Source organism: Malania oleifera, chromosome 10 (assembly GCF_029873635.1).
Source record: "Malania oleifera isolate guangnan ecotype guangnan chromosome 10, ASM2987363v1, whole genome shotgun sequence".
In the NCBI taxonomy this organism is placed as follows: Eukaryota; Viridiplantae; Streptophyta; class Magnoliopsida; order Santalales; family Ximeniaceae; genus Malania; species Malania oleifera.
Window position 1 is genome coordinate 90,494,487 of NC_080426.1, and position 22,711 is coordinate 90,517,197.

At 36.7% G+C, this 22,711-nt stretch overlaps 1 protein-coding gene across 2 annotated transcripts in view; it reads left to right on the forward strand.

Annotated features, from left to right (window-relative positions):
- Nucleotides 1-17,798: 17,798 nt before the first annotated feature.
- Nucleotides 17,799-22,711, forward strand: part of LOC131166454 (uncharacterized) — a 127,776-nt gene continuing 122,863 nt past the window's right edge. For both annotated transcript variants that reach the window (XM_058125043.1, XM_058125044.1), the window contains exons 1-4: nt 17,799-17,950; nt 18,122-18,430; nt 18,724-18,783; nt 18,873-18,965. In XM_058125043.1, coding sequence (XP_057981026.1) covers nt 17,945-17,950; nt 18,122-18,430; nt 18,724-18,783; nt 18,873-18,965 — 468 coding nt within the window. In that variant the 5' untranslated portion in view covers nt 17,799-17,944. The remainder of the gene's footprint in view (nt 17,951-18,121; nt 18,431-18,723; nt 18,784-18,872; nt 18,966-22,711) is intronic.

A 22,711-nucleotide genomic window follows, 5' to 3' on the forward strand; every position in this document is an offset into this window, starting at 1 on the left:
GTCGAGGGAGAGGTTCATGGAAAGGAAGCGGGCATGGACAATCAAACAATCGCAGTAGATCTAAGGCCAGGCGGTCCAAATCCAAAAATCCTAGAGGTTCCTAGGGCACAAAGAACATCGAGTGCTGGAACTGTGAAAAGTTTGATCATTTCAAAAACCAGTGCAAAGGTCCAAAAAAGAAATATGAGGCGAAGACAGAAGCAAATGTTGCTTCAAATGAAGGTGATATGTTGATATGCTCTTTGAAGACAAAGAAGGAGTCTTTGGTCTTAGACTCTAAAGCCTTATTTACTGCCACTTGCAATAAAGATTGCCTAAAGAGTATACATCAGATGACTTCGGTAAGGTATACCTTGGCAATGATCAACCTTGCGACATAACCAACAAGGGAATTGTGAAGATTAAGATGAATGAGTCAATATGGAAGTTGAAGGATGTCAGATATATTCCAGACTTGAGAAAGAACTTGATCTCAATTGGTCAACTGGTAGATGAGGGATACACCACAATATTCATTGGCGATGAATGGAAGATATTAAAAGGTACACTAACAATTGCACGAGGTAAGAAAAGTGGAACACTTCATGTGACTTCTAATGTCTGTATGTCTATTTCAGTTGCTTCAGGAAAATGACGATAGCAACATTTGGCATCAATGACTCAATCACATAAGTGATGAGGGACTTAGAGTGATGCATTCAAAGGGAAAGTTGAGTGATCTAAGGTCAGTAGAGATTGATATGTGCAGGGATTGCATACTCGCGAAATAGAAGAGAGTCAGTTTTCAAACATACACCAGGACCCCAAAGAATAAGAGACTTTGACTAGTCCACTCAGATATATGGGGACCAGCGACTGTCTCATCCATAGGTGGAAGGAATTAGTTCGTGACATTTATTGAAGATCATTCTCGGAAGGTATGAGTATACTTTATGAAATACAAATTCGATGTCTTTGATGCTTTCAATATTTGGAAAGCATTGGTTGAAAATGAAACTGGTTTGAAAATCAAGAAGCTGAAAAACCGATAATGGTGGTGAGTATGAAGACATCGGGTTCAAGAAATTATGCTATGAACATGGTATCAGGATGGAAAAAATTGTGCCAAGTATGCCTCAGCACAACGGCGTAGTCGAGCGGATGAACCGATTATTGACTGAAAGAGCCAAAAGCATGCATATGTAATCAGGCTTACCAAAGCAGTTATGGGCAGAAGCAGTCAACACAGCAGTATACTTGATTAACATGAGTCCATCGGTACCATTGGACCGTCGTTTACCATAAGTGGTATGGAACGAAAAATAGGTGATACTTTCACATTTTAAAGTTTTTGGTTGTATAGCATATGTGCATGTTAATGATCATGTCAGAAACAAGTTTGATCTAAAGTTCCGGAAATGCACCTTCATCGGTTATGGTGAAGATGAGTATGAGTACTGAATTTGAGATGATGAAAATAAGAAGGTGATAACAAACAGAGATGTGATATTTAATGAAAAGGTGATGTACAAATACAGACACACAACAGAACCAAAAGAACCCACAGAACTAGTTCAAAATGAAACAACCTATGTAGACTTGGGTGATGTCCTATAAGGTGTCGGGACACAATACACCGAGAATCCTAAAGTAAAGGAGATACAACAGCAAAACGCAGAGATTCCTCAAGCGAAGGAACCTGTGGAGTAGATTGTAGCATCACTGCCTCCTACTCCAACCCTGGAGCTTATGAGATCTTCCCGGCTGCACGTACCAAATAAGAGGTATACGAATTATTTACTTCTTATAGATAGAGGAGACCCCAAATCTTATGATGAAGCATGTTAGGCGAGAGATTCGAGCAAGTGGGAGCTTGCAATGAAGGACGAGATGAAGTCCCTCAACTCCAACAAAACGTAAGAACTAGCTAAATTGCCCAAAGGTAAGAAGGTCCTTCATAACAAGTGGTGTACAAGATCAAAGAAGTGCATGATGGATCCAGGAGGTATAAAACCCGATTGGTAGTCAAAGGTTTCGAATAGAAAGAAGGAATTGACTACATTGACATCTTTGCACCAGTTGTGAAGTTAACAACTATCATATCAGTTTTGAGCATTGTTTCCTTGGAGGGCCTACATATCGAACAATTGGATGTGAATATGACATTTATTCATGGTGATCTTGACGAAGAGATTTACATGCAACAGCCAGAAAGATTTTCAGTAAAAGGTAAGGGGGATCTTGTGTGTAGATTGAATAAGACCTTGTATGGTCTCAAACAAGCTCCCAGACAATGGTATAGAAAATTTGACAACTTTATGTGCAGGAAAGATTTTTAGAATTGCAATGTCAGCTACTTCAAGAGGTATCGGTCTAGTTATATCATTCTACTATTATATGTCAATGACATGTCAGTCGTAGGACCAGATATAGAAGAGATTAGAAAATTAAAATAGCAAATGTTAGGGGAGTTTGACATTAAGGACTTGGGTTCAGCCAAGCAAATACTTGGGATGCGGATCTCCCGAGATAAGCAACAGGGAACGTTGTGATTATCTGAGTCAGAGTATATTAGCCATGTTTTACAAAGATTCAACAAGAGCAGTGCGAAAGCAGTAAATAAATCATTGGCTGATAACTTCCATCTCTCTAAGGATTAGGCTCCCCGGACAGATGAAGAGAAGGATTTCATGGCTAAGGTACCTTACGCCTCAGTCGTTAGAAGTCTCATGTATGTCATGGTTGGTACTAGACCAGATATTGGTTAAGTAGTGGGAGGTGTCAGCAGGTTTATTTCAAATCCAGGGAAGACTCATTGGAAGTTTTCTGACCGCACCATATAGATTGTCTCATCAATGCTACCATTGAGAAACACTGTCTTTACATCCATAAGAAGTAACTCAAGATTAAAATGCGTTACTAATGCCATTATAATCCTAAAAGAGTCTTTCGAAAAAACCAAAGAGAAAGTTTCTTTATAATCAATGGCTTCTTTCAGTGTAAAGCCCTTCGCAACAAGACGAGCCTTGTACCTTTCCACATTACCTTTTGAATCCCTCTTGGTCTTAAATATCAATTTACAACCAATGGGTTTTGTAGACCTTATTGGTCATATCCCGATTTTGATAATGACAAATATTATTTATATTTAATGTCTATCAAGTTTGTATCCACGTTCATATTAGCTTGATCATTTGATGGCACATGAAGTCTTTAAGACTAAAGACACAAAAGATTTATTTTGTATTGCAATTCATGTTATGTTTATCTCGTGTCTGTAATATTTTAATATGGTTTGTAATAACTGCATCTACATGCATGATAGAGATGAATGCTCAAAGACCGTAGATTGAACAAGGGTTCGGTCAACCGATACTGAATTTTTTCGGTGTTCTCTCATGTAAAGACTTGAAAAATTAAAATGATTAAAATAATTAGAAAAAAATAATAATAAATAAAATAATAAATGAACAGATAAAAGGAATAGTCTGGAAAAAAATAAAATATATATATATATATATAAAATAAAATGAAATTAGACTAATTATTAATTAGTTAATTAATTGAATATTATTTGATTGAATTAATAAATCAATTAAACGTTATTTAAATAAATTAATTAAGTAAATTATATGATGGGTATATATATATATATATATGTAAGGACATGGTATATATATATATGGTTAAAGTAATAAGTATATATATATAATATAAAATAATATAAAGATAGAATTAAGTGAATTGGATTTTAATTTGAAATCCAATTCAATGTTTAATTCTTCTCTCCCGTGCCTAATTTACGCCCCTCCTCTCTACAAATTGTTTCCTACGTGCAGCGCACTCCACCTCCGTCTCCGTCTCTCTCCTTCTCTCAATTTCTTGGCGAATTTGCAGTGGATCGGGAAACGGAAGGTGCCGTTGGATTCTTGGTTTCACTGTCGACATTTCTACTAGAGCAGATTTATCGTGGGAACAGCTTAGGCACTGCTCCTGGGGAAAGGTAACTTTTCCTCATTTTCTCAATTTTGCTTTAAATCTGTTGTTAAATCGACGATCGGGCACCACCACGTGGTCCTAATCACGGTTGTCGTCATTTTGACATAAGTAAAGTTCCAATTGGGGTTTTCTAAGTCCCACTCCAAAGCGAGAGTGAGATTTGGAAAATCTGGCAAATTAGTTATATTTGCGGGTATTACTATTTATTTGGGAATTATGGCCCTAGGAAATATTTAAATAGTATTTTATTCAGGAATAATTTATTGGAATTAGGAATTTAATTTCAGGGTCCGGGTGAGCGCCGCAGGTATTTTTCGGAGTCCTTGTTGGCGTAGTTCAAGAAATCAAGTAAGGGGAAAATTTATATATTAAATCAGATTTTTCATGAATTAAAAATGATTATGTGTTATTTATGTATATATGTTTTTATGTGGGTTTAAAATGCTAGCCATGAAATTTATGTTTTCTGAGCTTAGGATTGTCGATATAGTTATGTATATGTGAAAGTGAAAAAAAAATTTCTGATGAATTAAATAAGAAATGAAATGTATTTTGAGCATATAAATGTTAAATGTGGGTTGACTTATTTTATAAGAAATATGTATGAATTTTACTACTAAATTGTGTGACATGAGAATCTGTGCAAATTAGATGTTGAATGTATGAGATGCAAGCTAAGTAAGTAAAGAAATAAGAATAAAATATGATATGAACAATGTTGACTGTGTATGTTAAATGCAACCATGTAAAGGTACGACAGCTAAAAGCCGGGTTAGCAGATTCTAGCGCATTTCTATGTGGACTAACTGTAGCAGATTATAGCGCATTTCTATGTGGACTAACTGATGACGACTAAATAGCGGTTGTAGTACAAAGGAATGAAATGAAAATATTATGAAATGAAACGACAAAGAATGACAATGCAATGAAATGAAATGTGAAATGTGAATGATACAAATGGAAAAGAGTCACTTAAAGTGAAACACAAGGAAATGTTAAGTTATGAACATGAAAGAATGCAAATGATTGAATAACGATGGAAATAATGATGTATTATGATATTAGAAGTATCTATGTGTGTAAAACATGTTACGATTGGGCGAGACATACTCTTCACCTGAGGGCCTGCTGAGTAAGGTGAGTGCACTAGTAGCTTCAAATGTGGCAATAGCTGCATAACGCACTAGGGTAGAGGGAACCTACTTGTATGGGTGGGTAAAATTCCCTATCCTTAGGGCCTTTGCTGGTAAATTGTTATTGAATGCGTGAGTACGAGATCAAGTTAACACTTGAGGGCTTACTGAGTTAGGTGAGTGCTTTGGTATGCTTCAGTAGTGACCTTCGGGTTACCTAAGTATCAGAGCAGAGGGGTGCTACTTGTATGGGCGAGTAATCACCCCTATCCTTGGGTAATCTCGTGGGTAAACCATTGCATGTGATTGTTAGGTTCAGAAAATGACTTTCAGTATTATGTTAATGATTTGCAAATATTATAAAATGATATGTATAATCTCATGATGGCTACACGCTGAGTTTAATATATTGTTTATTCCCTTGCTGAGATGTGTCTCACCCGAATATAAATGGATTTCTTTTTCAGGACATCCTCGAGGTCTAGCTTTGAGAGCTCGAGGTTTTATAGCATTATTGGGAAATAGAAAAAGAAAAAGGTATATTTCTATGTTAATTTTGGGGAATGTAAATATTTTTGTTTTATGTCTTTATGTTTTAAGGCTATTGAGTAAAGAATGATTGTGAAAATACTGAATTGTTTTGGGAGTTATGTATTTATGGAAATGCAGGTGATGGATAATTTAATATGGATTATAGATAGATTTTAGAAAACTCTGGTATTATAATTGGGAGATTATATTTATGTCTTCCGCTGCGTATATGTTAATTATGGATTATCAGGGATTTTATCAGGTATAAATCGCCGGACCCGGGTTTAAGGATTCAGGCCGTTACATCATAGACCCTATAAAGACCTTAGGTCCTTACACATATGCACAAAATAGTTTATATAATCACTTTATAATATCACGGGAACAAATTGAAGTGTAAATGGACTTAATAAGACAAAATGTGAGAGGTCGGGCAATCGAACCCGTTGTGTTCAAAACACTTCGAGCGCTCGAACAGCTGAGAAGTCAGCAAGTTGACTTGGTTTCGAGCAACCAAACCAAATATGAACATACTTTCTACGGGCGACCAAACCCCTAAACTGATTTTTTCCACCAACTCAGCCAACAAAACATTTACATTCAAATTGGGCCTCGGGCGACCGAACACATAAGTTTGGATAACCGAATGTTGGATCGAGCAACCGAACCGCATACCTTTTGAGGAGTCGCCTCATTTAGCTAACCGAACCCATTTTCGGACACCCGAACCTCGAACAACACCTTTTTGCACTGTGTCTGTTTGGGCACCCGAAAACTCTCGGGTTGTTTGTTTTTACCAAGGTAATTAGGGGTTAAAATGGGTTAAAACTTTAAACTTGTTTTAAATCTTTTCTAATAATACCCATTAATCCCCAACGGTCATAATTTGCCCCTTGCCTATATATACTAGTTCATTTGTAAGGAGGTGTGATTAGCAAAAGTGATTAAAATTTTTTTCTCTCAAAACCTATATACTCCTTTTGCTACATTCTTTTTTTTCCAAGTATATACTTTCATTACACTCTTTCATATTTACTAGAAATCATATTTTTGAAATAAAGTGTATTTGATTTATTTTCCTCTCTTGCAAATCAATTGCAAGATTGTAGGGAGTTGGTTTGTGCTCATTGTATACATCTTTACAAATCATTTTCTAGGCATAGACTCTCACATACTCACACGTTTTTGAAAATCTATTTTTGAGAGTTCTTGCTTATTGATCTTTCCCATAATATTTCATATAAATATTTGATTGAGAAGATCTGATTTTTAGCTTGCTAGTCTTGGCATTCATATTGCAAGACTTGAAAGCTTGCACTGTTTGATTTGATAAATCTTTTGCAAGCTTAAGCGCTAAGTATCTGTTGTGATTATATTTGATAAAATATTTGTGTGATACTTGATTAGGATTTTTGAGGTATCTTGAATATTCACTTGTTGAATACTTTATCTTGAATTAAATTTCAAGATCTCATTTGAGCATAAATTCATATCATTTGTGAGTACATACTTTGGACTATATTGCTGTACAAATTTGCTTGTATTAGAAGCACTTTTATTTGTACAAAAATTTTATTGGTTGTAATTACAGGCGTGGCCAGAGGGGGTTTGATCTAGCCCGAAAGGTTTTGGTTGAGGTCAACCCTGTGAATTTGACCTAGGGCCTTCTCTGCCCCGTAAGGAGAATTTGTAAAGGTTGAAGTCAACCTGTATTAATTTGACTTGATTATAATTGGTGCCACTCCACCCGTTAAGTGAGCATTAGTGGAATTCTCGGGCTTGCGAGATAGAGGCAGGGACATAGGCAGTATTGATCGAACCCCGATAACATATCATGTGTGCACTCTTTATATTTCCATAATTTGTATTTCTACACGTGTATGTTATAGTGTGAATGTTGCGCATGATTTAATTTCCACTTCTTACATTTATCTACGCATTTGGGTTTATGAGTATATAGACAGACCTTAGGTTGAGTATTACTGCTGCTGATTTGGACATACCTAAGAATAAATTTTAATTACCCAATTCACCCCCCTCTTGGAAATTCTTTAAAGCTAACAAGTTTCGTACCTTCTGGTAATGGGACAAGATCCCACACGTCATTGTCCTTCATGGACTTAATCTCCTTATTCATGGCATCAACCCACTTCTGAGAATTAGAATTTACCATGGCTTGATGGAAGTTGATAGGATCATCTTCCATCACTCCAATGTCATCCTCATGTTCTTGAAGAAATACAATGTAATCATCTGACACTGCACTTCTTCTCTCTCTAATGGATCTTCTTAATGGCATAGGTTCTTGAGGTGCAAGAGTTTGTTCTTCTCGAATAATTTCTTGGATGGGAGGTACTATGACATTGTCTTGAATTAATGTGTCTTGAACAGGTTCAAGAATAAAATCCTGATCAATGCCAACAACACCTCTGGAATATCTACATATTCCTCTTCAAAGACAAAGTCCCTAATTATATCTCCCCTCGCAAACTCGACATCCTCAGAGAACCAGGCATTTCTTAACTTAAAAACCGATTTAGTTCTGGGATCATAAAATTTGTACCCCCTGGATCTTTTAGAGTACCCAATAAAATAACAACTCACTGTCCTTGAATCCAGTTTCTTTTCATTAGGCCTATAAGGCCTGGCCTCAACTGGACATCCCCAAATATGAAAGTGGTTTAGACTAGGTTTTTTACCTGTCCAAATTTCATAAGGGGTTTTGGAAGTCGCTTTAGGTGGGACTCTGTTAAGGATATATGTTGCAGTCTTAAGTGCTTCTCCTCAGAGTGATTCTGGAAAGGTGGAATGACTAATCATATTCCTCACCACATCCTTAAGCGTCATATTTCATCTCTCGGCAACACCATTCATAGTGGACGAACTCGGCATACTGTACTGAGGGACAATACCGCAATCCTCTAAGAATTTAGCAAACGGCTCTAGACGTTGTTCACTTGAACCATCATATCTACCATAGTATTCACCACCACGGTTAGATCTGATGGTTTTAATCCTTTTGTTGAGTTGATTTTCAACTTTAACTTTAAAGTTTTTAAACACATCCAATGACTGGGACTTTTCATGAGTGATATATATATATATAGCCATATCTGGAAAAATCATCTATGAACGTTATAGAATATTATTGACCATTCCAAGCAACCATAAGGAATGGCCCACAAATATCCGTATGTATAAGTTATAAGACGTCCAAGTTCCTATTGGCTTCAAATCTCCTTTTATTGGTTTGTTTTCCCTTAATAAAATTTACACAAACATTAAAATCTGTGAAATCTAAGGGGTCTAAAATTTTGTCTAACACAAGTCTCTTTATTTTTCGTTTGGAGATATGACCTAATCTCTAGTGCCATAACGTAACTGAATTCTCTATCACGCGTACTTAAACGCAGGGATACATTAAATGAGGTAATTGTATCTATCATATAAAGATTATCATAACCCGATAAAGAACCATAACCAACCAATTTTGAATCTTGAAACAAACTAAATTTTCCATTCCCAAATGAACAACAATAACCAGACTTGTCCAAAGCATAAATAGAAATCAAGTTCCGTCTAAAAGACAGTACAATAAATGTTTCAACAAGATCCAAATAAAATCCAGTCTTTAGCAATAATCTAAATAGTCTTATTGCCTCAACTTGATTTGTCTTGCTATCACCCACATAGATGTGTCTTTTAGCATCATTTGGCTTTTGGCAATTCAGGCAACCCTTCATAGACACACTGATGTGAGTGGTTGCACCAGAATCTATCCACCAAGTGTGTTCAGGTACCAAAATTAAGTTAACCTCAAAACGAATCAAATTAAGAAGCATACCTTTCTTAGCACGCCAGGCGTGATAGTTGGTGCATTGCTTCTTTTTATGCCATTCAACTCCACAGAAGAAATAACATGTACCTTCCTGTTCGGTCAATTTCTTTTGTTGTTACTTATGAGGTGCTATATCTACAGCAATCTTATCCTTCTTCCTCTTCTTTCTTTTGTTTTCTCTTTTTGGAGGTCGAGGCTAGGTGAGCACTCTCTGCCTTATCTTGCTCATTTCTTTCCTCTTCGGTCTCTTTCTGACAGTTATAGCTCACCTTAAACTACCGCAGGTTTGTTGAGGGCTTCCTTAGACTATCAGGCCCATTGACCAGATTGACCAGGAAGGGAGTGAAATTTGAGTGGTATGATGAATGTGAACAGAGCTTCCAGGAATTGAAGCAGCGACTCATCACTATGCCTGTGTTGACGATTCCTTAAGGAGAAGAGGGGTTTGTGATTTACAATGATGCATCCCATAAAGGGCTCAGATGCGTGCTGATGCAACGAGGGAGAGTGATAGCCTATGCCTCACGACAGTTGAAAGGATATGAGAAGAACTACCCTACCCATGATTTAGAGTTGGCAGCGGTTGTTTACGCACTGAAGATTTGGAGGCACTATCTATATAGGGGTAGATGTGAGATATTTACTGATCATAAGAGCTTAAAGTATTTCTTCACGCAGAAGGAATTAAATATGAGGCAGAGGAGATGGCTAGAGCTAATAAAGGATTACAACTGCACTATCAGCTACCACCCAGGGAAGGCTAATGTGGTTGCTGATGCTTTGAGCCGGAAATCAGTGGATTTATCTGTGTCTACAGTGGAGATTCAGCGTCCGATCTAGATAGATCTGAAGAGGCTTGACGTGGAGCTGGTAAAGGGCAATCACCAGGCGTTCATTGCTGACTTGGTTTTGCAGTCAACTCTATAGGAGAGGATTAAAGTAGCTTAGAGGAATGATGCAAAACTAGTAGAGTTTATGGAGAAGGTGCAAGATGGTCAAGAAATAGAGTTCAGCATTTTAGATGATGGAGTCTTGAGGTTCCATACCAGGTTATGCGTTCCTGCCAACCCTGAGATCAAAAGGGTTATCTTGGAGGAAGCGCATCGGTCCCTATATACTATACATCCAGGTAACACTAAAATGTACATGTATCTTCGAGAGTCCTTCTGATGGAGCAACATGAAGAGGGATATAGCCCAGTATGTGGATCAGTGTTTGACATGCCAGCAAGTGAAAGCTGAGCATCAGAGACCGGCGGGATCATTGCAGCCACTCCATATTCTTGAGTGGAAGTGGGAGCATATATAGCGATGGATTTCATCACATAATTATTGCCGGCATTGAATGGACAAGACACTATTTGGGTAGTGGTGGATCGACTGAGGAAGATTGCCCACTTTTTACCAGTCAGAGTTAGCTACTCCATTAACATATTAACTAAGTTATACATCCAAGAGATAGTTAGGCTCCACGACGTCCCGGTGTCCATAGTTTCAGATAGAGACCCATGGTTCACATTTCGTTATATGAAGAGTCTACAAGGGGCCATGGGTTCTCAGTTCTCGTTCAGCACAACTTTTCATCCTCGGACAAATGAGTAGATGGAGAGGACGATACAGATTCTGAAGGATATGCTGCGAGCATGTGTGTTGGACTTTAGAGGTCGTTGGATGCAGCATTTGCCATTAGTTGAGTTTGCGTATAACAACAGCTACGAGACTAGCATTGGGATGGCACCATTAGAGGCGCTTTATGGTAGGAGATGCCGATCCCCGTTATACTGAGATGAGGTTGGAGAGAGACATGTATTGGGGCCAGAGCTGATACAGTAGAGTCAGGATAAAGTCGGACTTATTAGAGACAGGATTAGGATAGCGCACAACCAGCAGAAGAGTTATGCTGATACTCGTCAGAGAGAATTGGAGTTTGATGTAGGAGATCACGTGTTCCTGAAGGTGGCACCGATGAAGGGATTTATGAGGTTCGGGAGGAAGGGTAAGTTGAGCCCTAGGTATATTGGACCATTCGAGATTCTTGAAAGAGTGAGTCCAGTTGCCTATCATTTGGAATTACCACTGATCCTATATAGGATCCATGACGTATTCCACGTTTCTATGCTGAGAAAATGCATCCCAGACCCCTCCCATGTGATCAGATTTGAAGCACTGGAGTTGGGTGATACTTTAGCTTATGAGGAAGTGTCAGTGCAGATTCTTGACTGGAAGGAACAGGAGCTACGTAAGAAGAAGATTCCACTGGTAAAAGTTTAGTGGTGCAATCATGCCGTTAAGGAGGCTTCGTGGGAAATAGAGGATCAGATGCGCTAGAAATATCGACACTTATTCAGTGGAGCTTAGAGTTGAGTCAGTCAAGTGAAATGAATAATATTGTATATTTTTATTTGTATAGTGTAATGTAGGATAGATAGAGTTTTTAATTTTGAAATATGAATGACTTTGGGGGAATTTTGAAAAATTTGTAATCTCCTAGAACCCTCGTTGTAACCATGGTGTTCCTTCGCCATAAGTGAGGGTAATTAATAAAATTAGGGTGTTTCTCTTTAAGAATGAAAAGTGATGAAGAGCAAATTTCGAGGACGAAATTTTTATAAGGAGGGGAGAATGTAATAACCCCAAAAAGGGCTATAGAAGATTAGTAGAGTGATTCCAAAAAAATAAAATAAAAAATATATAAAAATTAATTAATTAATTAATCAGATTTTAAAAAATAATTAAAATTTATTTTTATTTTTATTAATAAAAAAATATTATTATTAATATTAATTAAATATGTTATTATTATTATTATTATTATTATTATTATTATTATTATTATTATTATTATTATCCTGAAGCTAGATTCATTTTTTTACTTTTGGTTTTCTTTTTGTTCTTTCTTCTTCTTCTTCTTCTTTTCTTCTTATTTTCTTCTTCTGTTTCCTGCGCGCATAGACTCTCTCTCTCTCCTCTCATTCTCTATCCCTCTTTCCTCGATTTCGTGGCTGATTTTTGCCTAATCGAAAATCGGAAGATACCGCTGGACTCCATTCTTCGTTGCCGTCATTTTTACCGGAGTAGATCGGTGGTAGGAGTGGCGTAAACGTATCTCTTGGGGTATGCTAATTTTTTTTTTTTTTTAATTTCTTACAAAATATAAGCCCAATCGACGAACGGACACCACCACGAGAATCTAGGGATGATTCTTTACAAGTCTAGCGGGACGAAATTCTCGTGGGGTCGTCGTGGGCAAAACCCCAAATTTGGGGTACGAGGGTTATTAAGGGGCTTATTTTTAATTAATTAGTATTAATTTATAAATGCTAAAATATTGAGCATCTGAGGTTGAAGTAGGATTTCTGAAATTTAGGGTCCAGGTGAGCGCCGCGAGTTTAATTTTGGGACTCGCAGGTAAAATTCAGAAAATTAAGTGGGAGTGTTAAATAATAGTTTAAATGATAATTTGGGGTGTATGGAGCTTAGGGAAGGTTAGTTGAGTATTGTTTTGGGGGGAAATAAGTTAATTAATTTAGGAAAAATGTGAATTTCAAAATTTGAGTTTCGGGCACCAATGGCGTAGAATTTGGGTGTTAACGAGTCTCTCAAAAAGCCAAGTAAGTGAAATAAATTATAGTAGTATTTTTAGAATTTTGGTTTGAATTAATATATGAAAATGAGCATATTGTATTTTGCCTGAAAATTGTTATGATATAAATATCAGATAAATTGTGTGACATTTGAGTAATATTAATTTGTGATGCTTTGGAGTCTGAAATTAATGTATTATGAATATTAGATGAAAACTGTGTGGCACATGACATGTGTTGAAAAATGTGAAATATAACAATGGGTATTTTCTGAGAAAATATTGAAATGAGAATTGTAACGACCTACTATTTAACTTGGTTTTTTTTTTTTTTTTTTATACTCTGACATTTATAACGCTCTGATATCACACTGGATTAAACCCAATCATCAACCTAAGCAGCGAGAAGCAGAAATCAAATAAACATAACCATATGTAATTATATACAATACCAGAGTGCTAAATCTTTTCCCAAAATATACATATATGACCGTTCCCTATAAATATCCTCAACTGGCTAAGGCTATGCAAAAATACTCCCAAAAATACTTATTCTAATATCAGGGCAATACTGAGGCCCCTCTATTTGCGAGCCTAATCTGTTCACCTACCTGGATTACCTAAAAAATGTTAAATTAATTGGGACGAGCTAACGCTCAGTAAGACGAAATATGCTATTGCTAGTGTGTGGCAATGAGTTACAATACTGTGAAAATCTATTACTATATAATCATGTATCACTGAATATGTAAAGTACAATACCAGTAATATAAATCATCATCTTTTATCTATTGTTTAACATTTCTATACTTTAAGCTTCTACTAAAAATACTTCTAATAAATATATATATTTTCTATCTCTGTAAATTTGTATAAACATAGTAAGAATTGAAATCTTTCCTGTGGATAACTGTGTGTTATGATTTAACCTCTCATGACAGGGTTGTGTGGCCTATAGGCGGGATCTACCCTGGCTGGCCAACCAGGAATAGATCACTATACTCCATAGGTTTGATCAGCACTCCTCTACCCATATCTGATGGGGAGCCTATCCACTCGTGGGCTCTATGCGATCGACCTTTATACCATGTATTATCTGAATAGGTGGTTGCACTCTATATACTATATGTAGCTACGGTACCGTGCTCTGTAACTGTATAGTCCAAAAGGATTTGATACTATATAATACATCTCTATATACAACTATTTGTTTTACCATGATTCTATAATAACTGTATAAACCATGACGCTGTAGAAAACTGTATCTATTTCAACTGTGTTTCTGTAATTAACTGTAAATCTGTATGTTATGATACTGTAAAACTGTATAATCATGGTATTTTTGTAATTGCTGTAAAATACATTCACTGTCTGTATATTTTGTAAAACACATCTCTGAAAAATACTGTAAAACATGTTTCTATACTATATCTATATTCTCAAGCCACATAGTAATTTTAAAACATATAAATCATACTTGATAAACTGTATAAGTCTTTGCCGTGAATAATACTCTGGTGGAACATTTATAATTTTATACTGAAATCATACGCAAATAACCTAGCATAAAATATTTCCCTTACCTGATTTCTGCTAAAACCCTCATACTGTAATGGGTTCTACACTCGCAGGGTTCTCCACTCAACACCTTAAATATCATAAATCTCAAACCAAAACATTACTATTTCTACGTCTATTACATTTCTTACAACTGTTGGAAACCCAAATTTCAAATAAAAAACCTTACCCTATATTTGGGATGAATTCTGACTTTGTTCCACCAACGATCCACTCCAGAAGACTTGAAGAGAACTCCGCTAGGAGCGTCGTGGTAGCCTCAGATCATTAATCCGGTGAACGATGGGGCCGAAATCGAAGAGAGAAGAGGGAGAGGGTGAGGCCGTAGAAGAGAAGAGAGAGAGAGTCTGCGCTGAAATTCTGCATAAAAACTGAGTTTAAGCACTATTTATATTGTGGGATTCGTCGACGAGCCACGTCAACGAGTCCTATAGGAAGTTCGTCGACGAACCTGCACCTTCATCGACGAATTTGAAACTTCTCAAAAATCCTTCTCGGTATCTTCTCATCGACAAAACTTGCCTCCATTGACGAGACCCTCTTATACCCTCGTCGACGAATCCCTTGTGTTCATTGACGAGGCCATAAGAAAATCCCTTGGGTTTTTATATTCAAAATGCGATGTTGTCGACTGCCTTCTTCTATTACTGCTTCTATTTCTCTCCCTCTTTATTATTTAAATATTTATTATTTTTCGGGTCACTACAAGAATGATTGATGTGATTAGTAAAAAATAATGAAATGTGGTATTTATATGTGAGTGAAAATTATTTGCATGAGAAATGAGTTTGTACAAATTATTGATATAATATTTTGTGAAAATGTGAAAAATACGTGAAATATGATATATGTTTTTACGAGATGATGAAATGTGCATAGAAAATGATAAAAATATTTATATTGAACTGAATTGTGATATACTGGAATATGATTGATGAAATGCCAATACCGCATAATGATTGCGGGTATGTGGTAGTGAACCCTGATGGATGGTTATGATATTGAGTACAGTACCATTGCTAGTGGTGTTAGTGTAACCACACAGACTCTTGGAGCATGTGGCGTGACAGTCAACTGAGCCATTTTGTAGGGTTGTGGGCCCCCCTGAGTCCTGATCAGGGCTATAGGCCAGCCAGTCATACTACAAATGTGATATGTGATATGATATTTGATCTAATTGGGCCGGCCAATTGCAGTTAGATCCAGCCTTCGAGCCGCACAGCCTTGACCATGGGGGGAAGCATGACGTGGATAGAAAGATCCTCAGGGTGGCCATGAGTTACAAACGTGATGTTGGTATTTGATACCAAGGATACTCATGAGCCAGAAAGTAAAAATGGAAACAGAAAGTGAAAGAATGATAAAATTGACTAAAATGAGAAATAAAAGAAAGAATGGAAATTGAAAAATAAAGAATGTTAAAAATGAGAAATGATTTGTGTGAGTGAATGATATAAATATTTGAGGGGAAGTGAAACTCTCCGCCTGAGGGCTTACTAAGTAAGGTGAATGCCCTGATAGATATCAGATGTGGCCATACGTAGCTGCATAACGTGTTAAGGTAGAGGGAAGCTACCTGTATGGGCGGGTAATCTTCCCTATTCTTAGGAACTTCGCTGCAAATATGTGTTGGAAATAATTGAATTTGAGAAATGATTTTAAAGCTTATAAAAGCTTATGTTGTATATCTATATGACTATGAGAATGTGTATATCAGTGTATTTTCTCAAATAAAATGATGATTTGAAAAGTAAAGTGTATTATAACTGAACTCATATGACCACACACTGTAAATAATTTATTCCTTCTTACTGAGATGTATCTCATACAAATTATCTAAATTTTTCAGGGAATAGGGATAGATCGGGTGATAGAACTCCATGATCATAGCGAGTTGAGACCCTGACACACACAGGGTGAGTTTTTGGTGGACTAGGGAGGTGTGATTCCATAGGGTTGTATTATTTTTGGGTATAAGCTAGTATTGTGTATATGTATATGTTGATACTCTGAGTATTGCATTTTGGATGATATAAATATTATGTCTTCCGCTGTTAGGTTGTATAAATGAAATAACTTTGTATCCGGTACCCAATGCGGGTTGGGTCATATGATTGGTAATAGGGTTGTTGACGTGGCCGATTTATGGATGTTGTTGATGACATGTAAATTATTTATTATTGTTTATGAAAAAAAATTGGTACGAAAAATCGGGGCGTCACATAAACTATGCCGAAAGGGATAATAATATCTAATGTACTAACAAGTCCTCAGAGAGTTTAAGTTTAAGTGCTTTTAACTTAGAAGCCAGATGAGATAGTTATAGAATGTACTCCCCAATGCTACCCTTACCGTTATACCTCATTGAAATTAGGCTTGTCAAGAGTGTACTAAATTCAAACTTTTTATTCTTGACAAGCCCCTTTTCAATGTCGGCAAAGAAATCCTTAGCTGTAGTTATTTTATCAGACATAGTGCCCCTAAATGCTTATGGAATAGCTCTCTTCATGATCATTATACACATGCGATTTGATTTCTCCCACCTTTCAAAGTCCCTTTTCTCATCAGGGGTAGTTTTGTCCGTAATAGGTGGGGGAGAATCAATCCTTAACACAAGGCCAAGGTCCATGACTCCAAGAACAATAAAAAGTTCTCATTCCATGACTTAAAGTTCGAGCCATTTAGCATAGGAATAGAATTGATGTTGGATGTGATATTAACATGTGTCATAACTAAATGAAGAATAACAAACAACCATAAAAGTTAAAGCAAATTCACATAAATCCTGAACCAAAATTAAATTCAAAAAATCGATAATTCCCATCTCAAGGTATTGTGTACCAAGTGCATTGCTCTATATTAATATATTTAAATTCATATTAATACATTAAATGTAACATTTGTTTTAGAATAATCACTTCTTCATCGGCCGATTCTAAATGCCGATTCTAGCAAGTCGGTAGGCAACAAACATTATTAACTTGCTTTTAATCTTTTTCCGACCAAAATAACAAGTATGACGGTTGCGGCCGACCGTAGGAGCCCTTCTTGGCGGTCCCGTGACCGGGCGACACGAGGGGGAGGAAAATGCAATTTGTTTAAAAATAAGTAGGAAAAAAGTAATTAATGGTACCGAATGGGAGGCCAATGTAATTTTGTAATAATAGTATTAGAGTCGGGAGTGGGTATTCCTCCGAGCAGGAGTTCGTTCGAAGGGAACGAAAACAGAGAGACAGCGCGTCTCGCTTTCGCCTCTTCCCCTACAGCGGCCCAGCCCGCAGCCCATCAACCTGATCGGAAAACAATGGCGGTAAAGCATCGGATCTCTCTCTCTCTCTCTCTCTCTCTCTCACACACACACACACACACACACACACACGCACGCACGCACACGCACAAACACGCCTCTCATTTCTCCATCTTTCTGCAAACGAGAATTGTTGAAGCTGTGCTTAGTTTGGGGTTTTACTCGTTCGAACAGGACTCTTCTGCGGGGATGACGCTGATGGATCTAATCACTTCGGACCCTTCATCTTCGGCATCATCAGCACCTGCCGCTACCGCTGCCGCTGCCGCTGCTTCTTCATCTTCTTCCTCCTCTTCCACTGTTTCGCTAGTTTCTTCTACTGCTCTCCCTCCCCATCCCACGTCCTTAGGGAAACCAGTGCAGACTGATCGAAGGTCTAAGAGAGCCACTCTCATGCAGATCCAAAGCGACACCATTTCTGCTGCCAAGGCTGCTTTGAATCCTGTCAAGACCAACATCATGCCCCAAAGACAGAAGAAAAAGGTTCTCCCTTCACCCTCACTCCGTCTATTGTCTCTTATTTTCATTTCTACACTACCATTTGTTTGATTGAGCTATTTTGAAGACTCTTCTTTGGATCATGCTAGTTAGTTTGTCAAACAGTTCGCATTTTTAAAATTTATTATAAATGGGTTTTGTTTAATTAATTCATGTGCAATTGATTGACTTATACACGTAATTTGCTGCGCCTTAGCTGCGTTGGGATATGTTACGAATTTTCCGGTCGCACTGTATTGTGTTTGTGAATAAATGTCGCCATTTTCTTGTTTTAACAGCCTGTTTCATATTCACAACTTGCACGTAGTATTCATGAATTGGCTGCTACCTCTGATCAGGTGTGTATTAGTTGCCCTTTGAATTCTTCATCCCTTCGGTTGTCTTCATCTCTACTGGACTTTTTTAATCTATTTGTTAAATTCTACAGAAAAGTTCCCAGAAGCAGTTAGTGCAGCATGTGTTCCCCAAACTTGCTGTGTACAATTCAGTTGACCCTTCATTGGCACCATCTCTCCTCATGGTATGGGTTTTGCTCTGCTTTGTTCTCTCAGATTCCATTTTTTTACCTTTAAATATTTTGATCCTTTCTAAATAGGCACTTCTTAGAAGAATTTTCAGTTTTGAGTTCATTATTTATGATGCTAGACTTATGAATACTGCTATTCATCATGGGTGACATTACCCAAAGAATTTTTGGAAGATGTTGCTAGCATTGATTGTTAAAAAAATTATTGCATTTCTTCAAAAATAGTCATGTTGTTTTTGACCAGTTGGTGTACAACTGCATCGTGCATGAAAAAAAAAACTTTTATGGGTAACTAATATGAGATATTAATATAAACATCTGTACATCAAAGTTTTTCTAGTGCTGCTTATTTTAGATCTTTGATAACATTTGCCCTTAGAGATTGAGGTTTGGTCTCTCTGTGGTGTTACAAATTAACGTTGCTTAGTTTAGCTTGTTAGTTTGACATTATACCATTCCTTTTACATTTTCTCTATTTATGCCAATGTAATGAAAAATATGGGCTCTTATGGGGGTTGGGACGCTCGTTCTACAAATACTGTCAGGGTTTTGTACTCACCTAATTCTGTGGTCACACTGATATGTTTTGAAAATTTCAACTTATTTTTGCAGTTATTTGAATCTCTCAAGTGCTTCTATTCTACTGTTACATGGGTTGTTATATGGCTGAGAAAGTTTGTTGAATGTCATTTTTTTTTTCCTATTTTCATTATATATATATATATATAATAGAAATAGAAGGGATTTTATTGGAGAAAAAAGAAGGTACAAAAAGGATCATAAGAAATCCTCCTCCATAGGAGATATGAGAACAAAATAGAAAAAGTATCAACACGACACTGTCTGCCAATACTGCTGGAAGGCTGAAAAAGGATTCCACTGAAACAAGAAGTTGCAAAAGCACTCAGCGAGGCCAAATATTGAATCCTATTCCAAAGCATATGTAAAAACATGTTATTTACCATGAACATAAGTGCATTCCGCTCCAACCAATTCCCCCACAAAACGGCAAAAACCTGCACCTCCACAACATCAAACCATCTCTATTCCTCCTAAATCCAGAGTGAGATGGCCAACAAATCCTTCACTAATTCGAGACACACCCAACTCCTCGAGATATTCTAAATAAATTATTCCACGCCCTTGATGAAAAGGAATAATGAAGAAACAAGTGAGAAACAGATTTTTAACTATTGAAACACAAAGAACATACATCTAGAGTTAAAACCTTAAAAAGGCCTTCTACTCTATAACGTATTGTTAGTGTTAACCTTATTAAGAACAATTAACCAAATAAAATCTTTAATCTTCGAAGGGACTTTGGCCTTCCAAAATAGTACAGCAAAGCAAGAAAGACATTTTATGTGTGACTCCCTCAATCCCATCCCCCACCCCTTGAGCAGAAGAGTTGAGAACTCCCGACTGATAGCCCCTCTTAGATGAAAGAACTGCTATCCTCCAACAAGCATAATAAGAAGGTGAGCTCCAACACCTCCCCATCATTAAAAGGCCTAAGCAAATGAAAATCCCAAGAGATCCATCCTTATCTAAAATAAAGAAGGAATAGATCCATTATGCAATGAGGACAACCTATACAAATGAGTATAAGAAGTGCTTGAGCGTGGAATACCACCTAAAATGTTCTCCTAAACTGAATGTGGAACCCATTGCCCACAAAATTTAGTATAAAGAATAAAAAAAGGGTATGTTTGCTAAATACACTTCCAAGGACTCTCTACATTCTAAGGTTGAAACTTGCATCTCACCCACTACCTTGCATATCAAATTTTCTTTTAATAATTTTATGCCAATGGGAGGAATCCTCTAAGCGAAGACATTGAAGCCATTTATCCAATAAAGCAATGTTTTTAGACACCACCTTACCAAGACCCCCTCCTTTTTGGAGCTACAAACAATCTGCCAATTGACCCGATGATCCTCTTTCCCCTGCACTTAAACCACAAGAAATATCTTATGCCTCTCAATATTAGCCACCCCCATTGGAAATGCAAATTAGCGTTCTTTGTTTTTGAAGTGGAGAGTGAAATGCCCATTTGTTTTTGCATTGTTCTTTTTCTTGGCACATTTGGAGTAAGCTTTTTGGTGTTTTGGGGAACTTTGGGCATATAAACTCTTTTTGGATAGAAAGAGAGAAATTTCATTAAAGAAGAAAAAATGTACAAAAGATAAGACATTACACAACAACAACAAAACCAAGCCTTAGTCTCACTAAGTGGGGTCGGTAATATGAATCCTTTTCCGCCAATTTATGCGATTATGGACCATTTCTTAGATTCAAAGATATTAAATTCTTACTCACTATCTCCTCCCAAGTTATTTTAGGTCTACCCCTACCCCTTCTATTGCCCCCCATAGTAACTAAGTCATTCTTCCTCACAGTTGCACTATAAGGCCTACGTTGTAAGTGTCCATACCATCTGAGTCGTTCCTCCCTTATCTTTTCTTCTATAGGAGTTACACCTAACTTACCACAAATATGTTCATTCCTTAATTTATCTTTCAATGTTATACCACTCATCCATCTAAGCATTCTCATCTCGGCAACTTTTACTTTTTGGATATTATGTTTCTTTGTCGCCCAACATTCCGATCCGTGTAGCATAGCTGGTCTTATAGCTGTCTTATAAAACTTCTCTTTCAATTTTAAGGGTATTCTACGATCACATAACATACTTGAAGCACTTTTCCATTTTACCCAACCTTTTTTAACTCTATGCATTACATCATCTTCAATTTCTCCTTCAGCTTGCATAATAGATCTAAGGTATCGAAATCTACTAGTGCTATTTATTTCTTTATCATCAAGTTTAACTTTGTCTCCAATATTCCTCCTATCATTACTAAAATTACATTTCATATATTTTGTTTTATTTCTACTTATCCTAAAGCATCTAGATTCCAAAACCTCTCTCCATAATTCTAGCTTAACCTCTACTCCGTTCCTAGTTTCGTCAATTAATACAATGTCATCTGCAAACAACATACATCATGGAACCTCCTTTTGAATACTCTCAGTCAATTGGTCCATCACTAAAGTAAAAAGATAAGGACTCAAAGCAAATCCTTGATGTGCACCTATGGTAATTGGAAATTCTCTAATTTCTCCATCTATAGTCCTTACACTAGTCATTACTCCATCGTACATATCCTTAATGACATCGGTATACCTACAACATGCACCCTTTTTTTCTAAAACCCACCATAGAACTTCCCTAGGTATCCTATCATATGTTTTCTCAAGGTCAATAAATATCATATGCAAGTCCCTCTTCTTTTCCCTAAACTTTTCCATTAATCTTCTTAAAAGATAAAGAGCTTCTGTGGTAGATCTCTCAGACATAAAACCAAATTGATTTTCTGGGATCTTCGTTTCTAACCTAATCTTTGTTCAACTACTCTTTCCCATAGTTTCTTCGTATGACTCATAAGTTTAATTCCACGATAGTTATTACAATTTTGAATATCTCCTTTATTATTGTATATAGGTATTAAAGTGCTTTTCCTCCATTCATTTGACATTTTTTTAGTTTTTACAATTGTATTAAATAAATTAGTCAACCATATAATTCCGTTATCACCCAAGCATTTCCAAACTTTAATTGGGATGTTATCTGGTCCCATAGCTTTCCCATTTTTCATCTTTTTTAGTGCAAACTTAACTTTGTTAACTCTAATTTTGCGAATAAATCTTATATTTTTAGTCTTTTCCTCATTTGACA